General features: G+C 40.0%; 1 protein-coding gene across 6 annotated transcripts in view; it reads right to left on the bottom strand.

Annotated features, from left to right (window-relative positions):
* The window catches only part of IFT56 (intraflagellar transport 56), a 55,565-nt gene extending 40,162 nt beyond the window's left edge, over positions 1–15,403 (bottom strand). For all 6 annotated transcript variants that reach the window (XR_010438670.1, XM_064702252.1, XM_064702253.1 and 3 more), the window contains exons 1-5: positions 15,257–15,403; positions 14,851–14,988; positions 14,433–14,531; positions 8,419–8,533; positions 165–214 (exon numbers count right to left, since the gene is read on the bottom strand). Coding sequence is in view for 5 of the 6 variants with exons in the window: in XM_064702252.1 (XP_064558322.1) it covers positions 165–214; positions 8,419–8,533; positions 14,433–14,531; positions 14,851–14,988; positions 15,257–15,259 (405 nt within the window). In the remaining variant the exon portion in view is untranslated. The remainder of the gene's footprint in view (positions 1–164; positions 215–8,418; positions 8,534–14,432; positions 14,532–14,850; positions 14,989–15,256) is intronic.
* Positions 15,404–17,793: the final 2,390 nt, after the last annotated feature.

Genomic DNA, 17,793 nt, shown 5'->3' with positions numbered 1-17,793 from the left:
TGCTTTCTCCTCCACATTTTAATACAGTAGAGTGGTTATGAAAGATGTTTGTTCTTCTGCCACCACAGGCATTTTAATTATTCTGCCAGGCTGCCAGCATAAATTACACATTAGTAAATTGAAAAGAAAACAAACAAAGCAGAAGTGAAGGAAAGACATCATACCTTATGTGCCAGGTGAAAGAGTAAACGGTTCTGGAGACCACTCTTAGGTGCTGAAAGGGAAATTCAGTAAGTATTATTATAATGAACTACTCGCAGGGTATCTCTTTATATTTTTAACTTTTTTTCTCAATAGATATGAATGCACCCCTACTCTTTCATTAGCTAGCCCAAGTACAGATCTTCACTTAGAGCCTTGGCAGATCATACTTTGGGGGAGGTTCTACCAATTTTAGAGTGGCTTAGAGGTCTTCCTCATTCCTGTCTTCCTTCCCTGACTATTTCTTTTTAAATCCCTGTTGAAAAAAAATTTTCATTGGCCTCTACCTTCAATAAGACTTAAAACTTCTATGAATTGCATTATTGTTTCCCTACACTGATTTCTCAATCACTCTCTCGGGCTTTTTGGGACACTTTTTCAAAATAAAAAGCAGCAACAGGTAAACTCAAGGCTCCTTCTATATGTGTCACATTTGAAATAAGTTTTGATTTATAATTCCAGGAATCTCGATAACTTCTAGTGTATTGAAAAACCCAGCACTGCTGCCATTTTGTTAGGTATGCACATTACGTGATACCTCTAATATTTCTTCTGTCCTTAGTAATGAAAGGCACACAAAAGAATTCTAGGGACAGGCAGATAAGATTCAAACTAAGAGATTAAAGAGGGATATTTTCTTACTAGAGCCAGTAAAGTGAATGAAATTTCTTGCTCCAGCAGGATTAGGAATTCCATTGATTTCACTCCATATGACCCAAATTGTAAACTGCAGAGTTTTAAGTCACTACAGCTTTTTGCTTCACCAAGAGCTACACATGTCCTGGTCAAACAGAGCTATTCATTTCTTTTGCAAGCAATCTTCCAAAAAGCCTTCCCTTGTTTCCTGTGCTTTTCCTAGCCTAATGAGCACTCTCATTCTTGCTCAGACCAACCAGCTGGCAAAGCATGTTCCACAGAAGGGGTGTACATGGAATCTTTACAAAAAGCAGAATTACTTACTGTGTTTATAAGGCCACAAAAGTGCAGAGTTAGCACAGCAATAGCCTGTAACACAAGGCTGTAATTCTTCTGACATCCTAAACCATAAAAGAGGGCTCAAAGCACCAATCCCTCTTCCCCACCACCCCCTGAAGATGGAATTTATTTTTAAAGCAATTTAGGGAGAGATTTCCAGGTTTCTTATTCTTTTCCACATAGTAGGTAAACTTTGTAACACAGTGCACAGTGCCAAAACTCAGGCCATTCTGATAAGATTGCCAGCACAAGGCTGCCCATCTACTTCTATAAGTACGGCAACTATTTCTTCTCTTTTTTCCTTAGCAATCTGTGTTATTCAACTGTGTTTCTAGAAAAATTAGGACAGTTAATTGTATTTTTAACAAACTACTAGAATAGAAGACCAAAATACAAAGGTGGTATGAGAGCATTCTCACAAGACCACAACATCTTGTAAGATAGTTCTAACAGAGCATTAAGTTGTTGAGGAGGTAATTGTCTTCAGCCTAGGATATATGTGGGAATTAGGCTATTTATTAAATAACAGAAAGTTTCTGATTTTCAATAAATACTGCATAGGTAGCTGCAGTAGTATAACTGACATGACAGTATGTATATTTCATCCAGCGAGTTAGAAAGTGAAGAGTACCCTCACTTAAATGCATGCTCTTTACTCTACATGTTCCCCAGCATTAATTGATAGGTTTCTATATCAAAGTTTAGAAGGGTTGCACATGGACCCTACATGTGCTTTTGTGAGAAGTTTCAACCACAACCATCCTTCACAATTCAAAACATTTGGTCATCAAAGACTCCAAAAATACAAGCAGGACATATTGTGGGATTTATACTGAAAATAACATATTGTATAATCACAGCACCATGGGTAAAGACACCAATGTTCCTTTTTTGAGTAGGTTTTCTTTTTTTCCCCCTTTTGAGTGTGTTTTAGCATTAATTTCACTGTGAAAATTGTGACTTGCAAGCAATACTGTCAAGAACCTAAACCAAGGAATTTTTGTTTCATTGGTCAACCAGTGAGTGCAGTCTACCCTTGCAAACCTGGCATCTGATCTGACATCAAAATTGTTATTTACTTCTTGGCAAAAGCTGGAACCTTAGCCCACATTATTTAACACTTAAAAACAGGCAAAAGATGAAATCTGAGTTTTGATGGTGTGCATGGATATATGTAGGGTGGAAAAGTGTCCTGCTTCATAAGATATTATAAGATACTAGCTATCTGATATTCTTTAAAATAAATTGCTTAAAATCCCCCACAAATATAGCCCTGTCAATATAGTAAGCAGAAATATGGAAACATTCAACATCAGCAGTTTCTTTTCTCTCAGTGTCAAATGCATTCTTTAAGGAAGACAAGGCAACATATGAACAAGGTCAGATTAGTTTTCAGAAAGAATGGGGTCATGAATATTGGATAAAGATGCTGTCAATCACTGGAGCAGGAAGTGATACAACTGCCTCATCAGAGACAATGATTTTTAAGGGACATTCAAAGGACATTAGTTTGCTTTTTGTTATACTGAATTTCATTGTCACTGATCTATTAATACTACAAGGAAGCACAATCTCCTTTTCTTGTTCTACTTTTTCAAGACAATGACTCTTTTTTTATTTTTTAAATCAGTACTAAGAAATCTTGGGATCATAACGTACATGATGACAATGCTGCATGGCAACAAACTGGACCCTGCTTTAGGTCTAATATTGGCCTTGTACTCAAGCATTGAAGTAGCTGGATGAGATTTATCTCTTTACACCTGGAAAAGCATTGACATTCCTTTCCCAGAATTTTTGTCATGATCAGCGCTGATTTACCAGGCACTTGCGTCATAGCTGTCATAGATCTTAAAAGTGTTCTGTATATTTTTATGTGCTGACACTGACATGCACCTACTGAAGTATTTGTTAAAATATAATAAGCAATTACAGTAAGAATGAAGACATTGTTGAAGACGTCTTCACTAGTTATTAAACAAAGCGTCAAACTTACTAGAAATGGCAGCTCAGATCTTTGTGGGTTCCTTCTTGAATGAAATATATGGAGGATATTCACTGAAATTTTCCCATTCCTACAAAACTTAAATGGCAGTTCAGCTATGTTCAGTTACTTGCAATACACGCACATTTAATTTCAGTCATCCTAAGCACAAAGTAAATTAAAGATAATCAAATTAATTACTCCTGGGCTGTAGCTTCCACTATACTTAAAAAAACAAAACAAGAAAATAAGGTTAGTAGCTTTTAAACATGTGATATTTTTACTTGTGCGCTTTGGAAGTTTCATTTATGACATGGCTGCTTCAAAACCTCAGCTAAAATGCACCAAAAATAACTACTGTTCTCAAGACAGAGAGTACAAGCAACAAAGCAGATAAAAATCATGCAGCTGAACATGCAATCATAAGAAAAGAAAAACCCAGGAACTGTTCTGCGCCTGCCTGTAACCGAACATTTTCTCTGGTGATAACTATTTCACACCCGAAAAACACTATTTCAAAAATAAGAAAAACTGGTTTGGAAAAGATCATTGTTCTTACTAACCCATCTCTGTTCAGCTTTTGTGCAATATTGCTCGTTTCAATATAGGCTATAAAATGAGTTCTCTGTTCAGTTAAACCACATTCAGATCTGACACATGCAGAGATGTGAAGAAGCAAAGTAATTACAAAGTTTTTCCCATCAAAAATTGGAAGGGATTAAAAAAACCCCAACTTTAATGAATGGTTCAGCAATACAACCCTGTCTGTGCATGAATCTTAAATTTAATTCTAAGATTCCATTTATCCTGAAAAGACTGTTTTCCATAACAGACTTAACTGTAGCCCCACTTATGTGCACATTTTGTGGTTTAAAAGAACAACTTTAGTTCTTATGCTTTAGTTCTTAGTTTCTTTCTTAGTGCAAGCCAACAGCTTCTGAAAGCACTATGCTGGCTTCTAAACACTTGGATCAGTTGCCAGGATCACAGTCCAAGTGTGCCAGGCTGAGTTTCTGTTCTTGGGCCTTTGCAAAGCAAAGAACTGGAAATGCAACATAAGAGTATTAGTTTGTATAATGAAAAAATAATAATTTGTTGTTATTAATATATTCTTAATCAAGATCAATAGTTTAAGCCTCATTCTCTCAAGACAAGATTGACTACTCAGAGCACAGAAAACATATGTTCAGCCAATGCATGAGAACACAGATGGCAAAAGGAGTCAGCAAAGCATCACTTGACAGCTTTACTATGGGATGACTACAAAACAACAGTAGCTGACTTGGAAGTAACTCCACCTCAGAACTAGGAACATGAGTGACTGCAATGTGAGCGGACAACAGGGGAAAAGGAGAAGCCAGAAATACCTGAAAGGATTTTGGAAGAAAGCCTAGAGGAGGTAAAATACAGTTGTAATGAAAAACCTTCAAGGAAGGATTTTTCTTTATTGCCTTTTTGTTCTACTTCTTAGGTTATATTTGCAGTAATTCTTTTTTATATGACTTTTTATATTCAGTCTTATTCTTTCCTGAGAGGATCATAGAATGGCTTATATTGGAAGGGACCTTAAAGATTTTTAATTCCAACCCCTGCCGTAGCCATAAACACCTTGCTTAAGGCCTTGTTCAGCTTGGCTTTGAACATTTCCAGGGATAGAACTTCTCTGGGCAACCCCTCACCACCTTCACAGTAAAGAATTTCTTCCTTGTATCTAATCTAAACCTACTCTCTTTCATTCATTTCATAAAAGCCATTCCTCCTTTCTCCTATCACTAGATGCTTCAGTTAATGGTTCTTGTTCAGCTCTCTTTTAAGTCCTGTCTAGGTACTGGAAAGCCTCAATGAGGTCTCCCTGAACCCTTTTGTTCTCCAAGCTGAAAAATCCAATTCTCTTTGCCTTTCCTTGTAGAAAAGGTGCTCCATCCCTCTCATCATTTTGGTGGCCTACTCTGGACTCGCTTCAGCAGGTCCATGTCCTTCCTATGCTGGGGACTCCAGAGCTGGATGCAGCACTGCAGGTGGGGTCTCACCAGTGCAGAGCAAAGGGGCAGAATCCCCTCCTTCATCCTGCTGCCCACGCTCCTTTGGATGCAGCCCAGGATACAACTGGCTTTCTGTGCTGTCAGTGCCATTGCTGGGTTGTGCCCAGCCTCTTGTCCACCTGCACTCCCAAGTCCTTGGCAGGACTGCCCTTGATCCCTTCATCCCCTAGCTGGTGTTGATACCAGGGGTTGCCCCAACCCAGGTACAGCACCTTGCACTTGGTTGTGCTGAACTTCTTGAGGTTCTCACAGATCGACCTCTCAAGCCTGTTCAGATCCCTGTGGCTGGCATCCCATCCTTCAGGTGAGTGAAGAGCACCACTCAGCTTGGTGCTATCTGCAAACTTGCTGAAGGTGCCCTTGGTCCCTTCATCCGTGTCATTAATGAAGACATTAAATAACTCTGGTGCCAATGCAGACCCCTGAGGGACACCACTGGTCACTGATGCCCACTGGGACTCTGAGCTGTTGATCACTACCCTCTGGATCTGACTGTCTGACCAATTCCTAATCCACCTAACAGTCTACCCACCAAATCCATATCTATACAATTGTGAGAGAAGAAGGTTGTGAAGAACTGTGTCAAAAGCTTTACAGAAGTCCAGATAAATGACATCAATAGCCTTTCCCTTGCCCACTGATGGAGTCACTCCATCACAGAAAGCCACTAAGTTGGTCAGGCAGAACTTGCCCTTGGTGAAGCTGTGCTGGCAGTCCTTAATGACCTCCCCATCCCCTCTATTCCATGAAGTTTGAATCAAACAACAAGCTAAGAGATCAATCCACGTCTATTATAAAATAAAGATAAAACCTTGTTCCACAAGAGATTGTGGACTATGTATCTGTATGAACACATTAATTGCCTCATGGCTTTTAATGATCGTTTCCTAAATTTTAAGTATCCTGCTAATTTTTCCTCATTAATGGAATGGTGGCTAACAACCATTTCCTTAAGCAACAATAGTATATGGCAAGAAAGAACTTGATTTGATTTCAAGATATTTACATGTTTGTGTGGAAAATCTATTCCAGAAAGCTGGCTGATACTTATACTCCCTTTCACACAGATATTCTGTCACTGTAGAAATTTAGAACTATAGCTAAAACTAAATTAGTTCTCCTGAATTTGTTTTAGCAGTATGCTACTTTCATGGGTTTAGCATAACTGCAGCAATAAACAGCATGCACTACACAAGAATTCAGGCAAAATAATCCCAAAATAGCAATGGTAAAGAGTCTAATATTAACACTACCTATCATTTTTTCAGTGATATTCAAGGCAATATTAGATAAATGGTGTACTTCTAAAGACTTTTCCTCTTCAAAGGAAGTATTTTTATTTTTCTTCAAGGTCTTTGCAAAACTGTGAAAGAGAGCACAAGATGATATGGCCTCAGCTGTCAACACTATATTGTAAACAGCCACCACTGATGCAATCCCAAATTGTTAAAAAAACCTAAAAGAGGATCTGACTTAAAAATAAAAAGGTTTAAACTCAATATAAGAAAGATTGAAAGGGGAATATACCACACTTATAAGCTTACAAGTGGAGAAAGGACAAGTATTACAAATCCTCAGCTGTGACTGCTTCCCCACCAAGCTTAAGTAGCCAGAAATCACCAGGATTACAGTACTCACAACAAAGGTCTGGCACCTCATTGTAAGAACTGGCATGCTGTCCTTCTTAAACAATTATGTAAAATCAAGAATTGATCAGGAACTGAACTAATGTGACCACTCCATTACTTTCCGTTCCCTCCCTCAGCTCTTGCTTTCTTAATATTCCCACCCTTGCCTCCAGCACCCAAGTACCACTGCACCCCTTGCTCTGCCATTCACCATACTATTACTAATTAATCTGAATGGGCATGACAAACAGCAACTTTCCCTCTCCTCCAGCTCACAGTTAATAAATGTGCATGCCAGCTGTGTATATGTCATCTCTAGAATGGATTGCTGTAACTCACAAGATGTGAAGCTGATGACAATGGCTCCAACTGGTACAGGATGCAGCTGCTTGCTTCCCCCATGCTTTAGGTCACAGTGACACCTCAAAGCTCTATTGCCCATTTACTTTTACATTCATTTCAAGTTCTAGGTTGCAATCTCCAAAGCTCAAATTTTGGTACATTAAAGATTAAATTATTTGTGAATATTAGAAATTTACACACCTCTGGAACAATGCAAGTCACAAAGCTCTGCATGAGGTTTTTTTACAATTGAAAATAAAAAACCCATTTCTAGTTGTGGGATTTAAGCTCAGCATGATCTTTTGAGGATTTTAAAGGGATATGAGAACCTAATTATTTTTTAAAAATGCTCCAAAGCTATCCTTTTGGAAGACATTCTTTCACAGCAGAAGAACGTACACTACTATTTTCTTCCTACTCTATTTTGCAGTCCAAGACAAGAAGACTAATGAAAGAAGAGAGAAAACCCATCCTTTAATAAGAGTTTTATCCTAAGAAGACAGGTCAGAAGTGGAGTGGGATATCACTACTACTAATTTTACTTAAAAAGCACTGAGATACTATGGTTATAGAAAACAATCTAAATCACTAAGATACATAAAAGTGATGGGCAACAAAATTAAACTACAGAAACATTTTTAGGCAGTAAAAATTGCCCTGGAATCTAATTTTCATTCCTCCTCTTTAAATGAACCCATGCATGTTCAGATTTAAGTAGAATTGTAATAATGTGACTATTGAACTCTACACCTGGAAGAACCAGATACCTAACATCAGACTTACAAGGCAACAAGACCACCTACGAAGTCACTCAAAATACATAAACAGAGCTCTTGTCTTCATCAGGGAGAATGCTTAGTTCTCTCAGATGCTTATTTTTTTATGAGTTCATGATTTAATTTGCTTCATCTGCACTGGCTGAGTGACACAGAATCAGTCAAAAGAAAAGTAATATTTTGTTGCTGGTTGGCATATGCTGGGTTTTGCATTTAGAAATGAATAAGAGAAATTATTTTCCAGATGCTTATTTTAGTTCCAGCTGCTCCACACACCCAAGGTATTTTTCGGAAGGAAACTGCATCATAATTCTCCCGTTAAAAGAAAGTTAAAATTAAGTAACCCCCAAACAAAACCCCAAACCCAAAAAACTTTGCTCTCAAGTATCCTTTATTGCATCCTTTTCTAGAAATTCCTTTAAGTGTTCAAAGCAATAAGCAGTCTTTTCCAACAGAGCACCACATCTCACCTTTCAAGGCTGCTTGTTCTGCTTGCGTGTACATCCCCAGAAAGAAGTAGGTACAGGCAAGGTTCACCCAAACCTCTGGTTTGCAAGTTGCTTGCTTGGTTAAAGCCTCATATTCCTGTAACAGAAGAGAGGGTTGATTTTTAAAAAATGTGTTATAGTGCATACTTGTATTAAATATAATTCTTTCTTCCACAATTTTACCATGTATCATTAAATTACTGACATCAAACAATTTATTCTGAAGTTCACTGCAGTCCTTACAACAAAACTGTTATTTTAAGCTATGTCCCTACTTTTTTGTTTCAACAATATAATGGACCACAGGGACAAGCAGTTCCATAAATCATCACATATAAGGAGGATTTCTGTCAATATTGAAGTTACAGAGATATAAAACATATTTATATTGTAAATATATTATAATAAAAATATTATTTACATATATAAGCCCCAATATAAGTAAACTATTAAAGCATCAATATAATCAACTTCTGTTGCTTTCCTAAGTTCTCCTCCAGTCAAAGCCTGGGAGCCATAATCACCAGGGAAATCTCTTTGTGAATACTTACTGAAGCAAGTGTTAAATGTGTTTTTGTAAACCTTTAGGTAGTGTCTAAGTGTATATTAAACCTGTGGAAGTGTATGTTAAGTGTGAGGTTATGTAATATAATAACATCAAGTGAAGGAAGAAAAATTTTTTTGTACAACTAATAACTAACATAAATATTTTAAATTATATTTAATTTTATCACATCCTTTTTTTAGTTCCTATTTTTGTCTATGTTTTATAATTGCATATTAGTACAGTGGTACATATATATAATTTATAAATGTATAGATGTGTGTATATACATTGGGGATGTGTACTCAAAAATTTTTTACTAAAAGGATACAGCAAAATTGCTTGGAGACCACTGCATTAAAATGCAAGCCTAAAAATTGGTATTGGGCAAATTCAAGATCTCCTTATAGATAAAGATTAGTAATTTGTAGTAAATATTAATAACCTGTTCCTAACTTTACCATTTCCCATTTTAAGATCTATAGCCAACAGCTACAGAAAGGCTCTTGATAGCATATTCTGATATTTCTTACACATCCACATTGACTACACATCCTTTAATTCTGCCACACAAACTTCTTCATTTCTTGTTATTTGTGAAACAGCAAAACTTAACAGATCAATCTTTCAATCTACTTCTTTTAAACAAAAAAACTTTGTAGCCACTAAACAATTACACTCCTGAAGATAAGCATCTTTTCTCAGAGTAACAGCAGGTACCAAAACCAGAGGCATGGAGATCTCTAAATGCCATTTTTTTCCTGTGTCACAGTTCTGATAGATTCCTAGGAAGGACCATCCCAATGGAAGTGTCTGCTGCTGGTGCTCCTACTCTTCATCCAGCCATGAAAGCATGAAGCATAAGGCAAAGCAGGCAGGGTCATGCAAGGTTCTCATCAGACCTGCAGTAGGAATGTCATCCATGCACTCCAGAGCACTGCAAGCCACTCATCCCTCCCAGCAAAACAGCCTCTTGACTCTCTCCTTGTTCCCCAAACAGGAATTGGAAGCTCCCTCTACCTAGGGAGAGTTTAGCAGATTGAGCCTCTGTGGGTGGGAGACTTCTTACCTCTGGGGAAGAGGACAGATACATATATATATATATATATATATATATATATAATGAGCCATGCCCAAAGGACAGAAAATCCCAGGAACACAAACATGCTGATAACAATAAAGTTTAGAGCTTGTAAGCATAAAGAAATTAATTTTTCTTTGTTGCCAAATAAAAGTAAACTGCACTCTGAAACAGAGAAGAAGCTCGTAAGGAGCACCTTAAAAGCCAGCTCAGTCTTGCTAGTATTACAGGGACTAGCTGTCCAACAATATTTACAATAAATAAATATAAATATCATAAACATCATCATAATAATGATTAATATTTTTTAAAAGAAAACATTTGCATAGAGACCAACCTTTCCTACTGAGGCCAGTTTAATCTTGATGTAGGCCTGTCAAGGAGCTCTGAGATATAGGCCACTGCTGTTTATTGGGACCATCTGGAATCTTTCAAAATTCATTCAGATTAAATGCACCCAAAGGTCTCTCTTGACTAGAGCTTCAGGCAGATTAATTAGAAAAGACAAAGTGCACAAACACAAGTCATGTTATGGCCTGGCCCTTCAAAGTAAGCAATATATAAAGAGTGTTCTAGCAGTACCAATGTGAATCAATGGAAACATTAAATAAAAATTAGGACTATCAGTGCTCCTTACCCTGTAGTTCTGGGCCATGTGTCTGGACTATGTGCTGTTGCCCTTTCCTCACTGAAAGCCATTCAACATCAGTCTCTCAAAGACTACTTCACAAGAACTTTCCCCCCTCCTTTCTCAATAAACCAACAAACCCAAACAAACTAAATACTCTCAAACCTGTCCTAAGAGTCAACCTGAGGCATGCTTTTGCCATCCAGCAGCATTAACAACTCCTTGCTATTTTACTGCCCTCCTCATACCTCTATCACTAGACACATGCAGTTTTCCTCAAAAGCAGGCTGCCAGGTCAATTGTCCACAACTATGGACATGTACTGACCATGTGGAGGGCCAGCTTAATGCCCTTATTACATGTCTGATCCTTCAAGTCCATAAACACAGATGCTGAAGAGCCAATAAACGAGCCAACATATATGGCTGCTCAACATGTGCTCAAAGAGATACTTACTGTAACCTGGCTACAGACATCATAGAGATGCCTAGAGAACTCCCAGAGCTAAAAAAATCCAGTTCTTACTTTGTCTTCAGCTATCAGGAACTGGAGCATACCTGTATTCTCACACTTCTCACAGAATTACTCAAGCATGACCAGATACTGCCCATGGATGAACAATTACCCTAGTACAGCCCTGGTCCTTCCATGACTTACAATTCGACTAAAATTATCCTGAGCCAAGCTGGCAGGAGGTCCTGATCAGTGAAGTGGTGGAATTGCTCCTACTTCTCTGCCAGGTGGCACAAGATTGGAGAGACTGTGGCTGGCTAGTTGTAGGATTTTGACAGAAACAATGCCTTGAAGGCTCTGGCCCAGGGATCATTCTTTGCTCTCATGTGCACAGCTGATGAACCAAAATGGCATTAGCACGTCCAGCAGCTGCACCATGTGTGCCTAGAAGCAGAGGGTACAGACTGCAAGTGTGAAACTTGTTCTTGAATCCAACCAAGAAAAGCACCTGCCTATGCCAATTTGTCTCATAAATTTTTAAAAATATATGTATAGATATAGGTCTATATATCTATAGACATAGATCTAGATCTATACATTTTTAAATATCGGTATGCAGATTCAGATATTTAAAAACGTAATAAACCATCACTTTCTTAAGGCCCCAGCTGATTCAATTTGTAAGACCAGGCAGCTCAGAAATAGAATAATTGGCCTGATGCTCTAGTTCTGGTACTTGGATGACACTGGGAAATTTTTCAGAAGATTTAAGATTAGAGCCATGAACAAGTGGCAGCTGCTGCAGAAAGACAGATGAGTTTTTTCTGCATTTTTCCCATTATGAACACTAGATGTGGAAGATTCCAGAAAACTAATTAGATGTCACCACATACTAGGAAAGCTCTGGTTGCCATATGACGCCAGGAAGACACAAGCTACTCAGTAAAAAATAAATCTGTCCATGAAGGAAGCTAGTCAGTCCCTCAGGAAGAACTGCACCATCACTGCTGAAGAGTCATCCCATTGCAATAGCATTTGTAAACTGGGGTACAGCAGGAGGGATGATCCCACCAGACCAGTGGCAGTGGCATAACCTTTGAGAAAGGAGGAAAGTACGACCCCAGTGAGGCTGAGGTTACTGCCCTACCTAGAGGACATTTGACTGTTCTTGGTGTGCCTGTGATAAGAGAATGTGAATTCTCTCACTTGAATGTGACAGAGATTTTGCTGTCTATCTCTCTGAAGATATTCCTGGAGCTGGAATGGACGTCTGTGTGTTTTTCACTTATTCCCTGTTTCTCCTGGTGGTGCATGATGGCCACCTCATCACAACTCCCAAGCTTCTCCAAAAGTTGCTATGCAACCAACATGCCTGGCTCACTGTGAAAGCATCATCATTAATAAAAGCATGGAAAAGTGTGATTTCTGAAGACCCTCATCAGGTACACGGACCATGAACTGTTATACAGTGACACACACTATGTGTTGTCACTTGCAGGAACACATAGCGTGAATCATTTAGGTTATATGCAATGTCATTCTGGATAATTCAGCAGAATCTTTGACCCATAGTATTTTATCTACAGTGCTTTTGGCACTCCCCAAAGAGTGCTCCAAGATCTCAAGGATATAGATTATCAAGGAATTTGTCCTTGAGAATACAGCAACAACACCTCTGGAACATAGCAGATGAGATAGCAGCATTTTACATTTCAACATGGAATTTGATAACTAAAAGGCACTTCAGCCTCCACGGTGGAATGAGACCTACAGTCTTAGAAATTAAAACTAGAGTGTTCTGTCCCCAGAGAAACTACACTGAGATGCACAGGCTCATTTCCCACACGTCACCACAAAATTACAAAGCTATCAGGACTTATCATTGTGCAAAAAAACAGCATTAAATCCGGGAAGACAAGCCCTGTGATCTCTCACTTAAAACATACACAATCAATCAAACTACAAATCGCTCATACAAACCTTTTATTGTCCCTTCTTGGGCAGATAACCAGGAAAAAGAAGGCTGTGTTGCAGTGTCTAAAAGCCCGAATCAAGAGCATCACCTAGTGGTGAATCAAACACCACGTGCAAAAACTAATTAGGAAAATTCAAAAAAAAGCCGTCGCTTTTTCGTTGAAGGAAACATGTAAAATCTACTCTGGCTATAAAAGCATCTACTGGGTATTTCTCAACCAGAATTTATTTCAAATTTATTTTCAAACTGTTTCTTATTTCAAAGAAATTGCAAGTTATTTTTCATCTGTATATGAACATTTTTTTTTTAAACTTGCACTGCCTATCAACACCCAATACCTGAATGTAAATTAACTACAGCTACTGATTGTTGTATTCATAATATCTAAATCTCACAAGTCTAAACATGAAAATTAATTTACTGTGATGTTCTGCACTACTTCTATACTGTGTTTACTATCCATTTGATTCACTGAGCATTTCTAATAACTCTAACAGATGTTTCAATTTTTAAAGGGCAGAGTGCCTTGTGCCTTTCTTACTTAGAAGCTTTAGAGTTTTCACCTCATGTATGCATTCTTGTGCATATGACCATTTATCTAAGAAAATATCATCATTGTTCTATAATCTATTTCTTTTCTTTTTATTATCTTTTGTTAATACTTTAAATTAACATCTGTTTCTAATATTGATTCTAGGGAAAGCAAGTTCAAAGATTGCAAAACCAGCTATACTTGAGTTACACTTCACAGTGAGGGGACACAACAGAACTGTAAGAGGCAAACATATTTGAACAATTACCATATATTTTAGTGACTTAAAGCTTTTAGAAAAAAAGACCACCTCATTTAATTAAATTACCTAATACAAGAAAATGCAAAGAAGACCAATAAAGTACATTAAATAGTCAGTAGCATCAACCTCTAAAGAAAGAATTTTTTCATACCTATCACAGATAAGCTACACAATGAAGACAGAAATATTATTAAACCTGAAAAATGAAACTGTGGAAACCTAGCTGCAAAAAGGGAATGATGGATTTAGGACATGAACATTCAACAGAACAAATTAAGCTACCGACCCTAGTATGAAATAAGTCAGTACATAATATTTAACAAGTTCTATTCTCATAGGCAAAATACCATTTTTCCCCCAATCCAAACTGCTTCCCAGAGCATCTGCCTTATTACTGTACATTTGTACCTTAACTGGCCAGCAGGGCTGTTCCCTACTACAGACCATCTTCCTCCTGATGTCATTATTTTATCACAACATCCCAGTTTCCAACCTTGGGAAGCAGGATTTCCCCACCTTACCTCCAGAGCTCTCTTGTAGTCACCCAAATGAAACGCACAGTATCCAATCCAAAGGCTGCCATCCTCCTCTTCCTCCTCCTCCGCCACGTGCTGCTTAAACTTTGCAGAGAACAAAGAATATAAGAATTTTGTCAGCTGCCAGAGTTTCTAAAGCCCCACAGATAACCAAAGCAATACTAGGCTATCATATATCACGGACAGTTTGACAGCTGTGGATGCTGCTGGGATGGAGCTGCTTTCACATTTCCAAGGACAGCAGCAGGCAGCCCTCACAGGCCAAACCCGGCTCTGTGAAGCGGGGATGCCGCTGCAGGGCCCCAGGGGGGCGAGAGGGTGCCAAGGCAAGGGAAGGGATGCTCTCGCCCGGCAGCCCTAAGGGCACAGCGTCGATACCGCTCTCCCGAGGAGAGCCCGTCACCTCCAGCAAGGCGATCGCGCCGGTGAAGTCCCTCTGGGCCAAGAGTTCTTCCAACTGCGGCACCTCCTTCCCTTTCTTCCTCCGCCTGTCTCCCGGCGGCGGGGTACCTGCCACGGCCGGCTTGGCCCGAGAGAGCATCTGGGGCAGAGAGCAAGGAGGAGCTGGCTCAGAGCGGGCTCTCCCTCGGCGGTGCCTTCTCCGCCGCGTCCCCTGTCCCGCCGCCCCTCACCATCCTGCGATCCCTCACCATCTACCATCCCTCATCGCCCCGACGCCCCTCACCATCTACCATCCCTCACCGCCCTGCGATCCCTCACCATTCTACCATCCCTCACCGCCCCACCGCCCCTCACCATCCTGCGATCCCTCACCATCTACCATCCCTCACCGCCCCGCCGCCCCTCACCATCTTGCGGCCGGGCCCGGGCTCCGCGTTGCGCCGGCGGCGCCGTTGCCGGGGTAACGGCGGTATGGCGGAAGGCCGCTGCGAAAGGGCGCCGGCTGGCGACCGGCGCCGTCCCCAGGGTTCCGCCTCCCCCGCTGCGAGCGGCGATCTCCGCGGCGGCCGCCTCAGTGAGACGCGCGATGGTTCCTCCCCCAAAGCCCGTGGCGCTTCCTCTCCTCGCCTTTGGGCCCCGGCCTGAACATCCGGGGCCTTGGCACTTGGCGCCAACAACGCCATGGATTTGTGACAGAGTGGCTGGAAAGCAGCCAGGTGGAAAAGGACCTAGAGGTGCTGGCTGACAGCGAGCCAGCGTGTCCAGGTGGCCAAGAAGGCCAATGGCATCGTGTCAGATAAAAGGTGGCCAGCCCCTGTACACTCGTGAGGCCACACCTCGAACCCTGTGTCCAATTTTGAGCCCCTCACGACAAGAACGACATTGAGGGGCTGGAGCTTGTCCAAAGGAGGGCAGCAAAACTGCTGAGAGATTTGGAATAAAGGTCTAATTGTCCCAAAATAGGGTTTTTTTTCACCCGGTGTTCGAGGCCAATCCACACAGAGTCAAGGTCTTTGATGTATTTACAGTTCTGCACAGAAGGGGGTGCTGAGTGGCAAGCGCACAAAGCCAGCATGACAACTACCAAAACTTCTCATTGTTTATCCAATTTAGCAAACAAAGCATTAAGGTCCATTATCCGCAAATTACATAGTACCCTTAATAATTCGTATTCTTCTATTGATTAATGAGTCTCTCACTTTTAATGCTGATTAGCCCACACAATCTATTGGGTCAGTACCATCAGTCAGTGGTCACAATTTACCCACTGCCAATTACCTTGTACCCAGCTGGGGCTGATTTAGCACAGTCGCTGAGCTGCCTTTATTAGCTTCTTCCTTTGCTTGGGGGTTCTGCCATTCCTTATGGCCTATAAATTCTACATTCCTTTTGTCCACTATCAGTGGTACATCCTTATTCCCAAGCTTTGTTAACCTCCATGTAGGTCTGAGATCATTGAAACATGTCAAGCCCTAAACCTTGACAAGGCAGTTCTACCAATAACTAATTTTTCTTTCTAACACCTGGACATCACTTAGAGCTTGCTTGTTAGCTGTTCCCTGTTTCACAGATTAAATCTCTTTTTGATTAGTCTTGAAAGTATACAAAGATAAATATCAAAGAACATATTTTCTTAAGATTAATAATGTAAGGATGAGTGGCTGAAGAAGCTGGAGCTGTTTAACTTGGAGAAAAGGAGACTCAGATGAGATCTTACTGCTTTCTACAGTTTACCTGAAGGGGGGGTTTAGCAAGGTGAGGGTTGGTCTCTTCTCCCAAGTGACAAGTGAAAACAGCTTCAAGTTAGGTTGTTGGAGGTTTAGACTGAGGTTTAGACAATTAGGAAAAAATTCTTCACTGAAAGGATGGTCAAGCATTGGAACAGGTTCTCCAGGGAAGTGGTGGAATCACCATCCCTGGAGTGTTCAAAGGACAAGTAGATGTGGTACTTAGGGACATGGGAACTGACAGACCTGCAGTGTTAGGTTGATGTCTGGACTCAATGACCATAGAGATCTTTTTCCAATCTTCTATGATTAGAAATGTCAGTGCGGAGGACTAAAACATTACGCTACTGCTGACAACTCAACTAATTAAAAAACACATATCCATGGACAGAACTAATGAAGTGTCTGCATTTCTACCTTTATCAGGGAAAAAAACCCCAGCTTTTAAGAATTGTGTGCTGCTTCTTCAGAGTATGGGTTCCATATTTACTGTGTCCCAGTCACTTCAAGATGGCTTGACCCAGGAATGATACACCCAGCTTGGAGCTCTGAGAGATTGCTCTCCAACCAGAAACCACTGGAGCACAACAGCACTGTGACAGTGTCCCTTGATGATGAATGTGCTTTCACACCTCAGGCCACAAAGAAGGAAGGCAGATAATCCACTCTCCCGCAAAGGATTTCTCTGCAGGAAATTAATTTTTAATTACTTAGTCAAAGTAATAAAGAATGTTTGCTAGTGATTTAGTCTGCTTTTATAGCTCTTCTCTATTATGTAAGGAATTATTTCTGTCAAGAGAAAATTAATTTCCATAAATAATTCTGAAATTATTTGCCCTTTCAGAGATTTGATTTCATGTGGTCAAGCAGGTAGTACAATTAGGGAAGATCCTTTTATTTTTTTTTAAGAATTAGTAACTGAAAATTCAATTTTGCTGCATTGCTTTCTTCTGGTTTTTAACAGATTCTTTCAGAAGACCCCGTTGTTCTAAGGATCAACATAAATACAGGTAAAATATTAACTCAAATGAAAGAAAGCTCTCAGCTGCTCCACTGGTTTCTCCCATTTCCAAGTGGCTCCTGAATTTGTATGTGGTGGATCCAAAGCTGGGCAATGCCCAAGAGCTAACAGATACACAGTGTCAGTGGGTTAGGTGTGGGCACAAGAATGACAATGTCAGCTATGATAAAAAGTGATAGCAGCATCAAATTGACCA

This window comes from Zonotrichia leucophrys, chromosome 1A (genome assembly GCF_028769735.1).
Source record: "Zonotrichia leucophrys gambelii isolate GWCS_2022_RI chromosome 1A, RI_Zleu_2.0, whole genome shotgun sequence".
Classification (NCBI taxonomy): domain Eukaryota; kingdom Metazoa; phylum Chordata; class Aves; order Passeriformes; family Passerellidae; genus Zonotrichia; species Zonotrichia leucophrys.
This window is presented reverse-complemented; position numbering and strand designations above follow the sequence as displayed.